This window comes from Quercus lobata, chromosome 9, assembly GCF_001633185.2.
Source record: "Quercus lobata isolate SW786 chromosome 9, ValleyOak3.0 Primary Assembly, whole genome shotgun sequence".
In the NCBI taxonomy this organism is placed as follows: Eukaryota; Viridiplantae; Streptophyta; class Magnoliopsida; order Fagales; family Fagaceae; genus Quercus; species Quercus lobata.
The window spans coordinates 31895301-31907772 of NC_044912.1; the positions used below are offsets into that span (position 1 = coordinate 31895301).

At 35.5% G+C, this 12472-nt stretch overlaps 3 protein-coding genes across 3 annotated transcripts; 1 reads left to right on the forward strand and 2 right to left on the reverse strand.

The window, feature by feature from the left end:
• Nucleotides 1-1569: 1569 nt before the first annotated feature.
• On the forward strand, nucleotides 1570-5803 carry LOC115961587. Its single transcript, XM_031080543.1, has 5 exons — nucleotides 1570-1730; nucleotides 2696-3529; nucleotides 3592-3959; nucleotides 4011-5477; nucleotides 5576-5803. The coding sequence occupies exons 1-4, from the start codon at nucleotides 1724-1726 to the stop codon at nucleotides 5475-5477; spliced, it is 2676 nt and encodes an 891-aa protein (XP_030936403.1). The 5' UTR covers nucleotides 1570-1723; the 3' UTR covers nucleotides 5576-5803.
• A 1304-nt stretch (nucleotides 5804-7107) lies between these two features.
• On the reverse strand, nucleotides 7108-8121 carry LOC115960357 (26S proteasome regulatory subunit 8 homolog A-like). Its single transcript, XM_031079218.1, has 2 exons — nucleotides 7899-8121; nucleotides 7108-7445 (listed from the first exon to the last, which is right to left on the reverse strand). Exons 1-2 carry the CDS (start codon nucleotides 7962-7964, stop codon nucleotides 7185-7187), a joined length of 327 nt encoding a protein of 108 aa, XP_030935078.1. The 5' UTR covers nucleotides 7965-8121; the 3' UTR covers nucleotides 7108-7184.
• Nucleotides 8122-9330: 1209 nt separating this feature from the next.
• On the reverse strand, nucleotides 9331-12002 carry LOC115961588 (ADP-ribosylation factor GTPase-activating protein AGD5-like). The gene is made up of 3 exons (XM_031080544.1): nucleotides 11928-12002; nucleotides 11582-11787; nucleotides 9331-9534 (listed from the first exon to the last, which is right to left on the reverse strand). The coding sequence occupies exons 1-3, from the start codon at nucleotides 11995-11997 to the stop codon at nucleotides 9331-9333; spliced, it is 480 nt and encodes a 159-aa protein (XP_030936404.1). The 5' UTR covers nucleotides 11998-12002.
• Between the last annotated feature and the right edge of the window lie 470 nt (nucleotides 12003-12472).

Genomic DNA, 12472 nt, shown 5'->3' on the forward strand with positions numbered 1-12472 from the left:
TTGAAGAACGATACGCATATCTTATGCATGATAGGTTCAAAGATACCACTAATTGAACTGATGGGGGAAGGTCCTTTTAGTATATCATATAATTTTTTTTTTAATCTCTTTTTTCTCCTCATGGGAAGTGTCATCGAGGTAGATCTAATACTTTTTTCTCAACATTCTTGAAAAATAAAAAGAAGAAGCCATACCAGTGCTGATAATTTTCCCCCCTTATTATTCAATGAGTAAGAGGAAGATTTACACCCAAGATGAATTAGACAACACTACTGAGCTACAATACACTCCCATTTTCATTTAACTCAGTAACTCAAACATTCACACTTCACAACAACAGTTAAAAAAGGAAAGAAGAAAAAAAATCCTAATTTTTCTCAAACAAAATAAATAAACACACTTCTTATATATAAAAAATATATATATATCTCCAGGTTAAAGAAGATGTCTTCGCTGGAAATACCAGAAACTCGCCTCAACATCTAATAAACAATTAATATAAAAGCACAAAAAGTATATCAGACAAAACCAGACATTATTATATCACAGAACATTATTAAAGCAAAACCAACCAAGTACATCAAGATTTCATGGGCACCATCAAAAAATTCATGATCAAGCAGTTACATTACTTACTGTATATATATAGCATAATAAATGAACACGGAGAGATTCAACAAACATATAAAAAAAAATCTTTTTTTATATAAATATAAAGAAGGTACCGAAGTTTAACTGGCATGGACCAAAAAAAAAAAGCAGGAGAGAGAGAGAGAGAGAGAGAGTATAAGGCGAAAATGGGTAATTACCCATAAAACCCCAACTATTTAGTTAGTAGGGTCAGTTTGGAAACATTTTCGCAAACTAGCAACTCGAGCCTCAGAGGCTCGATTTTGGGCCCCTAAATCGAGCCTCTGAGGCTCGGTTTATGTGGTTTGACATGGCCTTGACGTGGCAGGAGTGTACGTGGAACTCGAGGTTTTAAGTCTCGAGTTCCACGTAGGCGCGACCTAAACTCGAGTCTTTGAAACTCGGTTTACGTAAAAAGGTAAACCGAGTCTCAAAGACTCGAGTTTTAACCAAAAAGATACGCGTGTTGAACTCGAGTCTTTGAGACTCGGTTTACCTTTTGAAACCGAGTCTTAGAGACTCGAGTTTCAAACCATTATTTCCCCTCCTGTCTAGTCTTATCAAGTGTCTTTGCTGTCCTCTGTGCTAGAATACGTGCTCTGTGCTCTAGTCTATTAGCTGAATACGTGCTCTGTGCTATTATTAAAGCTTGTGTTGAATGACATGTTTTGTCTGTTGCTTGTGCTAGTCTATTAGTCTATTTTGGTGCTTTTGCTAGTCAACAGTCTTTGTTGCTTCCTCCAGCAGGTAAGATGAGTACGTTGCTGAAGGACATGTGAATATAATTTGTCTGTTTTGAGACACATTCAAAAAATATGTTAAACTAGCACTAGCACAAGCACCAAAAACTTCTCTCAGTATGTTGAACCTAAAAAAACTCTCACACTACTCTCAGATGCAGAGAATATTTTGACTAAACACAACTCTCTCACATGAAGAACAACTTGCCTCAACAACTCTCACCTTCAGCAACTTCAATCACAGAACCTCTCTTAAGAACTCTCACAGAGACTCAAACTCTCATACATATTTAGCAGCAAAACATTGCTCCTCTCACTCTCATACAATCTCAGCAGTACATTTGCACATCATTATGTCAAGTAAGGGTCTACTCACTCTCTAATTAGTTGTTTAGTGTATATAGCTGCTTTAAAAAGTGTTGCTTGCATTGTTTTAGTGTATATGCCATTTCCTAATAAAATATTTGTTTGTATTAGGCAAATATATTTGTTTCCTGATAAGATATTTGTTTGTATTAAAATATGTATATTTGTTTCCTTATAAAAAATACGTATATATATTTATATTTATATTTATACAACTATATAATTAAATATTTATATAAATATATTTATATTTAGCCTATTTATACAACTATATAATTAAATATTTATATAAATATAATTATATTTTTATATTTATACAACTATATATATATAAATACTTATATAAATATATTTATATAAATATATAAATATTTAATTATATAGTTGTATAAATAGGCTAAATATAAATATATTTATATAAATATTTAATTATATAGTTGTATAAATAGGCTAAATATATAAATATATTTATATTTATATATTAAATTAGATGATATGTCTAATTTGATTGATCATGATTATATTCACATTAGTGTTTTTTTTTTCCTTTTTTTGTCTGATGAACCCTGCTCTATGTTATTTCATCAATAGTAGTGTAATAGGGTATGACATTAATTTAAAATGACTTGAATGATGTTGTTACATAATTGCACTCATTCATTTGCACATCCTCATGACTTTTGTTGTTTGGTTTGATATTTTTATTTATATTTTTGTTAGAGCTGAGTTTCAATTTTGTAATGGGGGTGAGTTTTGTCTTCAGTTTTTTTATTTGTTTGAGTATGAAATTATAATGATTGAGTGTGTTTGTATGTGATGTGGGGTGAGTATATGCAATTGTTACACTTTTAGAAGTTGTGATTCTTGTACTTTGAGTAGATAGAAAAGTTTTTGTAATTGATGTGAAATGAAAGAGATCAAATATGTCACTAACATAAATTTAGTTGGCTCTCTAATAGGTGCACAATCTTTGAAGAATATTGACATAAATGTATACTTCGGTGGACACCTTTACAATCCTGAAGGGATTGACGGATTCCCATTTAGAGGGGAGGGTATCGAATGCTACTACATGATGTTACGTCGTAAGTTGAAGACGTTGACTGATTTGAAGAGGAAAATAATGGACGAATTGAAATTGAACCCTGCTTGGTATGACATCAAGATTATTTATCGTTGCCCACAAGAAGTTCTTCATGAACGGATAAATTATGGGTATATGGCGATTAAAGAAGATAAACATGTAAAGATGATGTTTAGTAGGATCCAGAAAATGCCCCAAGTAAATGCTGCTGAGTTGTATGTAAGTTTGGAGGCGAGTGTAGACAACAGTACTGAGGTGGTGCAAGAAACATCTACGGCTTTACAATTTACAACCCTAGATGATGGATGCACTACAATGGGAGGTTATACGCTCTCATCTCAAGATTATGTTGCGAATACTGGTGGAACCCTCTACTCTCAAGAGACACATTTAGAGGAGGAAGACGAAGACGAAGACGAAGACGAAGATCATGCTGTGAATGATGGTGAAAATAATGATGATATGGATCAGTACGAAGAGAGGATTGAGCGAGGTGACTTTGAGAACGATGTGGATGAGCATGAAGTCGTTCCTAATTTTGAAGAGGAAAATATGGAGTACCATGATGAAGGTGATGCAGATGATGATGATATTGGTGTCCAGCATGATACAGATACGACCACTGGCTACAAACCTCCTGCGGACTCATTCTACGCAAATACTTGGGAAAATATGGTTGATCCTTCACGTCTTCAGATACCATATCTTTGTACTTGGCAAGATGGGATGCATTTTTGTAAAGGGTTGACTTTTGGATGCATTTTTGTAAAGGGTTGACTTTTACAAATAAAGCTGCGGTGAAGCGTGCATTGATAATATACGCAGCAAAGGATAATAGAAATTTCTCCATCCAAAGGTCGAGCACAACTGAATTGTGCGCCGCATGCATTGATGACAATTGCAAGTGGTACGTTGGGGCATACATGAAGCCTAAATTCAATGGTCTGTGGATGGTCACGTCTTATGTGGGTCCACACAGTTGTATACCCTTTGGGCTGCGAAGAGATGGTAGAATGATGGATTCTAATTTTGTTGCATCAGAAATTGTGGGAAGATTGCGAAAAAAGCACACTGCTACTGTTGATGAGCTTTGGGAGATCATCCGTACTAAGTATGATCATGAGCTTTCTTACTATAAAGTATGAGACGCAAAACAAAAGGCAATTGCTAAGATTTTTGGAGATTGGGAGGAGTCTTACCAAAGGTTGCGAAAGTTGTTGTTGGCATACTTGGATCAGGATTCGGGTACCCAGTATAGCTATCACACCATACCTAAGCCATTAGAAGGTACTACGTTACTGCGCTATGTATATTGGGCATTCGCTCCATGCATTGCTGCATTCCAGTATTGCAGGCCAGTGATCAGTATTGATGGAACTCATTTATATGGTAAATACAAAGGGGTATTGATGATTGCAATGGCAACCGATGCTAATCAAAAGGTTTTGCCTATCGCCTTTGCTGTTGTGGACAAGGAGTCAGGGGCTAGTTGGGGGTGGTTTTTAGAGTGTCTCAGGACTTCGATAGAGCGTGTTATTGAAAACAAGGACATTTGCATTATTTCTGACCGACATAAAGGTATCAAATGCGCCATTCGAGAGTGGCCTAGAGGGCAAGACGAAAGAGAACGGGTATATCATCGATATTGCCTTCGACATGTTGCTAGCAACTTCAACACACATTTTAATAACCCGACTCTAAAGGCATTGGCCTTGAAAGCTGGATATGCGACTCATGATGCTAAATTTGTGTCCATAATGCAAACCATTAAGGAGGCCGAGATTAATTTACTGAGGGGTGTAGACCCTACTGATCGCCGGATTATACGTTATATGCCATACACATATCTAATGAGTGAGGATGTAGACAAATGGACCCAGTCACATGATGGTGGAAGACGTTACGGGGCAATGACAACCAATATCTCTGAGTGCTTTAATGGGGTTCTTAAAGGTGCCCGCGGTTTGCCCATTGCTGCAATGGTTGAGTTCACTTATTTTAAACTTGTTGCATATTTCCACGATCGACATAAACAAATTACTTCTGATCTCTCTCGAGGTAAGGTGTGGAGTGATTATGCAATGGAGATCTATAACAAAAATGAGCAGAAAATTGCAGGACACACTCTGAGGAATTATAATCATGCAGAGGGTATATATCAAGTGGTTACCCCGTATAACGACCATAGAGCTGGAGGGGGAAATCACAGTCATGATGTGCGCATATTTGATAGAACCTGTGGTTGTGGAAAGTGGCAAAACTTGAAGATCCCTTGTTCGCATGCAATTAAAGTTCTTAAAGCTCTGCATCTCGATGCGCCCAGCTATATTGACCCATGTTACAGTCTGAACAACGCCATTCTCACATATTCACATAATTTTGTGGTGCCAAAGTCAGAGTCATTATGGAGAGACGTTCGCGGACCACGGTGGGTGCCTGACCCACGATTGTTGCGGGCCAAAGGTCGTCCTACGATGTCAAGAATAAGGAATGAAATGGATGGGGTACGGCGAGAACGGGGAAGCCGGAGGGAAGATCCGGAGTTGAGGGAGATTCAACCGAGGCAACGATGTACAGTGTGTCATCAAGAGGGGCATAACCGTAGATGTTGTCCCAATTCCCATGGGGCTTCGACAAGTGGTAGTGCTATGAACTAGGCAAGTGCCGTCACTGTTTTTATATAATATACTCAGAATGTCATTTGGTTTTTGTTCTTTGCATTTGGAAACTAATAACCGTATTTCATGTTTGTCAGGCAAGCGGAGACTTTATTTTCGTAAGTGACATTGTACGTGGGACTTGTCGTTATCTTCTGTATGGACAAGCTAGGTGATTATGTAGAGTATGTTGTATCAGTATGGACAAGTGTTAGGTGACTATGTATAATATGTTATATCCGCTAGGCGAATATGTAGACTATGTTGTATTAACTTAGTTGTTATTTTGTTTATTGTTGTAAATTACGAATAATTGAACTCTTTGCTATCCATTTTACTCGTTACATTAGTTGCGTGATGCAGCTTTTTCCTATAATACGAACAATGATATTACTTTGGCAAGTTCAACCACAAGGCCCTTCTAGTATTGAACTGCCATTGTGTGCTAAGACTTTTGTCCAACAATAATTTTATTGAATAGTTACTGTTTTAATCTGGTTGTAGAACTTTAATGTATGCTCCCTTCGCCTATCATATGCTGGTATGTAGTTGTTTGATGTGTTCTGGACCCTGGAAAATTTGCTGCAGGGGAGAAAACTAATTCTGGTCCATGCACCTGCGGCCAAAAAAGAAAAAAAAAAATTCCCAGTGGAACTCGTGTATCTAAGACTCGATTTCCATTTATGGAAACCGAGTATAAGATACTCGAGTTCTACTGGGATTTTTTTTCCTTTTTTTTTTTTTACCCCAATTTGAGAACTAAAAAACGTAATTCAATGTGATAAATAATTCTAGTGACCTGCGGCCAAAAAAGAAAAAAAAATTCCCAGTGGAACTCGAGTATCTTATACTCGGTTCTACTGGGATTTTTTTTCCTTTTTTTTTTTTTACCCCAATTTGAGAACTAAAAAACGTAATTCAATGTGATAAATAATTCTAGTGACCTGCGGCCAAAAAAGAAAAAAAAATTCCCAGTGGAACTCGAGTATCTTATACTCGGTTTCCATAAATGGAAATCGAGTCTTAGAGACTCGATTTCTATTTATGGAAATCGAGTCTCTAAGACTCGATTTCTATAAATAGAAACCTAGTCTCTAAGACTCGATTTCCATTTATGGTAACCCATTAAACTAGAGTTCTACTGGGATTTTTTTTTCAATTTTTTTTTATTACCATTGAGAACTAATTTCAGGTAATTTTTTACTAAACCACCAACATCGAAGAGTAAATACCTTGTAAATCCAAAAATATAACTGAAATGAACAAAATAAAATTATACAATCTGGTTTTTTAGTTTTCAACTGCCAACATCTAAGTAACCCAACCCTGTAAATCCAAAAAAAAAAGAAAAAAAAGAAAAAGAAAAGAAAATCAACATCTCGTTATGGAATTAACAAGACTATACTTATCATTCTATCCAAATCCATCCAAAAGAGTTGAGATTGTTTAAATTGAATAAAATACTGGCAATCTTTACAAGAATGAAGCCTATTTTGACATGCTTGCCAAATACTTACAATAAGAGATGAATCTGTTTAAATAGTTGAGGTCACAATAAAGAAAAGTACCAAAAACTAAACAACCCAAGCTGCATAATGAAAACACACACGATACCTTTATTTTATTTGATGCTTCAAATCCATCTAGCTGGTTGAGAAGCTCCAGCATAGTCCGCTGCACTTCACTGTCACCATTGCCACTACCAGTTTAAATGCAGAAAGTAAAAGGGTACACGAGGCAAACCTCCTTTATCTCTTTAATTTGCTGGTCAAGACCGCCAATCATGTCATATGTGGAATCTGGAACCTTTTCAACTTTCATGAGGTTGACCAATGGATCAACTTTGCTTTGCAAGATTAAATGAAGCACATAACTGTCATTACGGAGAGCAACTCTTGTTGATGGAGTTATCTTGGTGATATCGATATTTTTATCAATGTCAACAACATATTTCCGTTCAAGATGAACCTGGGAAACAAGATGAAACATTAGATAAAAATGTATTCAAACTGTTTTCAAACCATCTCTTATTAACAAAAAGGCACTCCTAAGGCACTCCTTGTGCATGTAATAGTCTATTCCCTTGCTAAAATATCATTACGTTTCAAAAAAATAAATAATTAAGGCACAGCTGCAAATTTACAATAATTAAACACATATTACATAAAAATGTATCACAAAAGAATATTTAACAAAATAAACAGAGATGCCAGTGGTATTTAAAAAACTTCAACAAAGTGTAGGCACCCCCATGTGCTTCATAATCCATACAAAGAACAGAGCTGTTGGCTGTGTGTGAAGAACAAAGCCACGGATCAATTATATTCAGGGTGGTGGAGTGAAACAAAACATTAACATGGAGACACACTACTTCCATAGCTTCCGCAATGACATGTTTTTCTCAGTCTCCTTCTTCATTACCTTTGCCACTACCATCTCAAAATCTTCTTGTGTTACATCAACCCTCCTCTCCCACAGAGCAAACATCCCAGATTCTGTGCACACAGCCTGCAACAAAAAAAAAACGAAAAAAATCTGTGACAATATGATTATGCACAGAGAAAACACACAATCTTTCACTTCTGAAGACTTTAATAGCCCAGTGCAATAGGTCGTTATGGAATTAACAAGACTATACTTATCATTCTATCCAAATCCATCCAAAAGAGTTGAGATTGTTTAAATTCAATAAAATACTGGCAATCTTTACAAGAATGAAGCCTATTTTTGACATGCTTGCCAAATACTTACAATAAGAGATGAATCTGTTTAAATAGTTGAGGTCACAATAAAAAAAAAAAAAAATCACAGTAGAACTCGAGTATCTAATACTCGATTTCCAAAAACGGAAATCGAGTCTCTAAGACTCGATTTCCATAAATAGAAATCGAGTATAAGATACTCGAGTTATTACGTTTTTCATTGGCCTACAAAAAATATAATAATTCCCAGTTGAACTCGAGTATTTTATACTCGATTTCCATAAATAGAAATCGAGTCTTAGAGACTCGATTTCCGTTTTTGGAAATCGAGTCTTAGAGACTTTTGGAAATCGAGTATTAGATACTCGAGTTCTACTGTGATTTTTTTTTTTTTTTTTTTTGCCGCAGGCATAATGGGACCAGAATTAGTTTTCTCCCCTGCAGCAAATTTTCCAGGGCCCAGAACACATCAAACAACCACAAACCACATTTTCCATAGGCGAAGGGAGCATACATTAAAAGTTCTACAACCACATTAAAACAGTAACTAATTCAATAAAATTATAGTTGCCAAAGTAATATCATTGTATTATAGGAAAAAGCTGCATCACGCAACTAATGTAACGAGTAAAATGGATAGCAAAATAGTTCAATTATCTGTAATTTACAACAATATCTCAAAACTAAGACCCAGTACAGATATCTCAATTATCCATTTTACAACATTATCCGTAATTTACAACAATATCGGTATACAGATACACAACCTTGGCAACACCATTACTTCTTCAAATCCTTTGATGCTGAGACCCAGTACATATCTCAAAACTGATGGTGTTATGTCAGTTGTCTGCAAGGTAAAGATTGAAACTAAGATTTTCCACTAATCAAGGCAGATCTCTTCCTTAAGTATCGTGCTCCATATGCTGCACTAGAACCCACTGTTGTTGATGCCACTAACCAACTGCACGGAATTAAATGGACTTGAGTTATTCAACATTATCAGATTCAACATTCAGACCAACAGAGTAGTGGCTGCATTACCTCAAATTATTGATGTATGGCTGAGTTTCGTGGGTCCAAATCCTCACAGTTTTGTCATTGCCAAGCACACCAGAAGCAATCATATTCTCAGTGGGGTGACATGATACTTATATAACCGTGTCGGTATGACCTTCCAATTTCTGGACTATTTTCCTGCTCTGCAGCTCCCACAAGTATAGACAACTATCTTCAGAACCACTAACAATATACTTTCCATTTGTTACAGAAAATGTGGATGAAAGGCAGTACTTCGAATTCACATGGCCAGTATAAGTCTTCAAAAATTTCCCAGTTGCATAGTTCCAAAGCCTCTGCAAAACACAACACAGACAATATAGATGAGCCTACAAAATAAAAATGGATAGCAACTACTACTCAAAGAAGAGTGAATGCTCAAAATATCATCAATGTAATAATTTGTTATAGTAAACAATTCAAAGTCTACAAATTTGCAGTAATCCTGCTTGTGTCAAGTACAAATGTGCAAGTTCATTAGAGAAGCTTATATGTGCAGTATATTGCTTAACATACTTCAAAAGAAAATCCTTTCTTAGTTCTTAATGCAGACACTATGTACAAATACATATACCCAAGTTAGGGGTAATGCAGCATTTAAGTGCAACATCATAGACATCCCCGTCATAATCCTGAAAATTTCTAGAATTTTCCCGGTTTCACTAGTACAAGCTTTCCGGGACTTTTTTTTTTTTTTTTGATAAGTAAAAAAGGTGCATGAATTGGCAGAGCATAGATTAAAAGGAATGCCTTTTACAGACATTATGCTACATGATATTATTTACAAGTATGTTTGAATCCTGCAAATCTATTTAGTTGGTACCAAATAGAACAACTTGACATAAAAAGTCAGCACATAAGTACACAACCAAATCTTTATAATAACATTCTTAAGTAAAGGAAGAATCAAGGATTTTAGATTTTGTTCCAAGTCTGTTTCATACACTTGTAAGAGATTTCTAGATGAAGCTAGTGAAGTAATTGATCAAAATAAGTCATTCCACGGTTTCATTATAGCTGTCTTCAGTTTTCAGTTTTTCACCAACAGATGATTAAAAGTTACAAAAATTTTGAAGACGGTTCCTCCAACAAAGATAGCTTCATTCCAATAGAGCAAATAATGCTTCCTGTAGCTTATCTAGAATCAATACACAGGGTGTTGTTTGAGTAAAATTGACAAAACTAGTAGAAACAGACAGAAACTATGTTTCCAAACTTTGGAGGTCATACAAGTAGTTTAAAAGTCCCATATGAAGGCAGAGGAGAAAGAATTGAGGATTGCTAATAAAATTCGTGAGCTAAAATTTCAATCCATAAACATAGGATAGAAGAGAATCTAAGTAGTGTAATCATTACTGATTCTAAATATGAAAGAAAATAAGTTCAATTTTAGTTTCTTCCAGGACAGTAACTTTGTGTTCCCAACATCTATTATATTTAGCAATTATCTATTCACTACGACATTTAAACAAACACATAGAGAACAAACAAAAAAACACAAAGACAGCAATGCCAAAGAACCAAGACAAAAACTTTAAACCCAAATTGCAGAGAAAGGAAGTAAATGAAGTTACCAAAGTATTACCAAAGTGACTCAAGCAGCGTATGACGCTTCATGACAACTGTAATACAATGAATAAAGTCAAAAATCATACAAAGTGAAACCCAATAGAGCTAACAGCTAACTTTAATGCTAAATCTCGTTATGCTAATTCAAGGTTGCAATATTTGGGAAACAAGCATACCTTTTTATTCAATTAAGGTTTCAAAACCTTCATTCAGATTAGCTCCAACGAAACTGATGAAAAAGCTGATGAGGTTCTAAAGTCGGATATTCTGGATTGTTGGACTCCAGAAAATCATTATCGATGGTCTAAACCCAACATGTTTAACACTCAGATTCAGTCCATCGGTAGTGATTTTCTAGCGTCCAACAATCCAAAATATCCTACTTTAGAACCTAATCAGCCTGTTCATCAGTTTCCTTGGACTGCATGATAATTATCAAGTATCTTTCCCAAACGACTGCATGAGAAGGGACTGTTGCTGAGCCAGCATCATAAGTTGTTGTTGATGCAGAGCAAATGGAGACACCATATTTGACTGCAATTCAAACCATAATCTTATGTTGTTTGTTAATTTTTACATGCAACGCATAACAATAACCAGAAAACTATACACTCCAACCAAACTCATAGACAACTGTTGGGGTGTTCCACAAGCTCAATTGTTTTTAATTGAATAAAAATGAACTTTTACACTGGTACTCCAAATACCAAATATAAATCTAATATAACTAACTACAAACAAATGGTAGAAACCTAGTAAAAAATTAGTTCATACCCATTCAAATAAATAATGCAAAGCATTTACGTAGACAAAAAGGCTCATAATATCATTTGTTACATCTTTCTTGGGTTTCTCTGAAACAGGAGGCATTACTGAGGGTGAATCTAGAAAAAGATCCTGAATTGCAGAAGCTAAGTGGGGGCTGCTTTCAACTGGCTTTGTCGGACCAGTTTTCTCAGCTGTTGATGCTTCTTCAGCAGCTGCAACAACCTTAAACAAAAGCACAACCATAACCCTTAATCTCAAAATGCAACATACATGTTAGGAAAAAGATGCACAAAATTAGGAATACTGTTTTGATGATCCAGAAAGTGAAAATATGTACTCAGCAGAGACGTACACTGAAAACCAGCCCAAGCATTATCATCAGGTGAAGCTGCCTCTGAACCATTTTCACTTGGACCATCCATGGATAACATGTTGCTCCTTGGTTCTTAAGTCCAACATAACCAGTCTCCTTTTTTGAGTCGTAAGTCCAATAATCCACAACCCTACAAAGTAGAACCTCAGCTTCAATTATGACAGAATCATTGACAAGAAAACCTCTACTAGGATCATATACTTCGCCAAGAGGCATATAAAACAGCCAACAAGAGAGACAAGCATATTCAACTGTACGCATACGACTACACTTACATGAGAACATGAATAGGATGGTACTCAATTCTATAAAAAGTGGTGCAAATTGCAATTTTTTACTTGTTCAATAATGCATGTCCACATCCAAAATTTATAGCATTATTTCTGAACTTTTCCACAACACCCACAATACACATTACTTTCAAAAGACAACTTCGTAAAGTTTTGTTGAAAGTTTGAAATGTTTTAAAATTGATTATTTTTTATAATATTTAATCATTTCTATAAAGACACTAATTATAGGAC

Bases quoted from the DNA above. Each gene is read 5' to 3' on its own strand.
- LOC115961587 (XM_031080543.1), top strand. The intron at 3,530-3,591 runs GTACTTGGCAAG...ATTTTTGTAAAG, and splicing joins TCTTCAGATACCATATCTTT to GGTTGACTTTTACAAATAAA. The intron at 3,960-4,010 runs GTATGAGACGCA...GGAGATTGGGAG, and splicing joins ATGAGCTTTCTTACTATAAA to GAGTCTTACCAAAGGTTGCG.
- LOC115960357 (XM_031079218.1), bottom strand. From the start codon at position 7,964: ATGTTTGCTCTGTGGGAGAGGAGGGTTGATGTAACACAAGAAGATTTT. The intron at 7,446-7,898 runs GTAATGAAGAAG...CTTGTTTCCCAG, and splicing joins TTGAGATGGTAGTGGCAAAG to GTTCATCTTGAACGGAAATA.
- LOC115961588 (XM_031080544.1), bottom strand. From the start codon at position 11,997: ATGGATGGTCCAAGTGAAAATGGTTCAGAGGCAGCTTCACCTGATGAT. The intron at 11,788-11,927 runs GTACGTCTCTGC...AGGTTGTTGCAG, and splicing joins TGCTTGGGCTGGTTTTCAGT to CTGCTGAAGAAGCATCAACA. The intron at 9,535-11,581 runs GTATGAACTAAT...TGTGTTTTGCAG, and splicing joins TGCATTATTTATTTGAATGG to AGGCTTTGGAACTATGCAAC.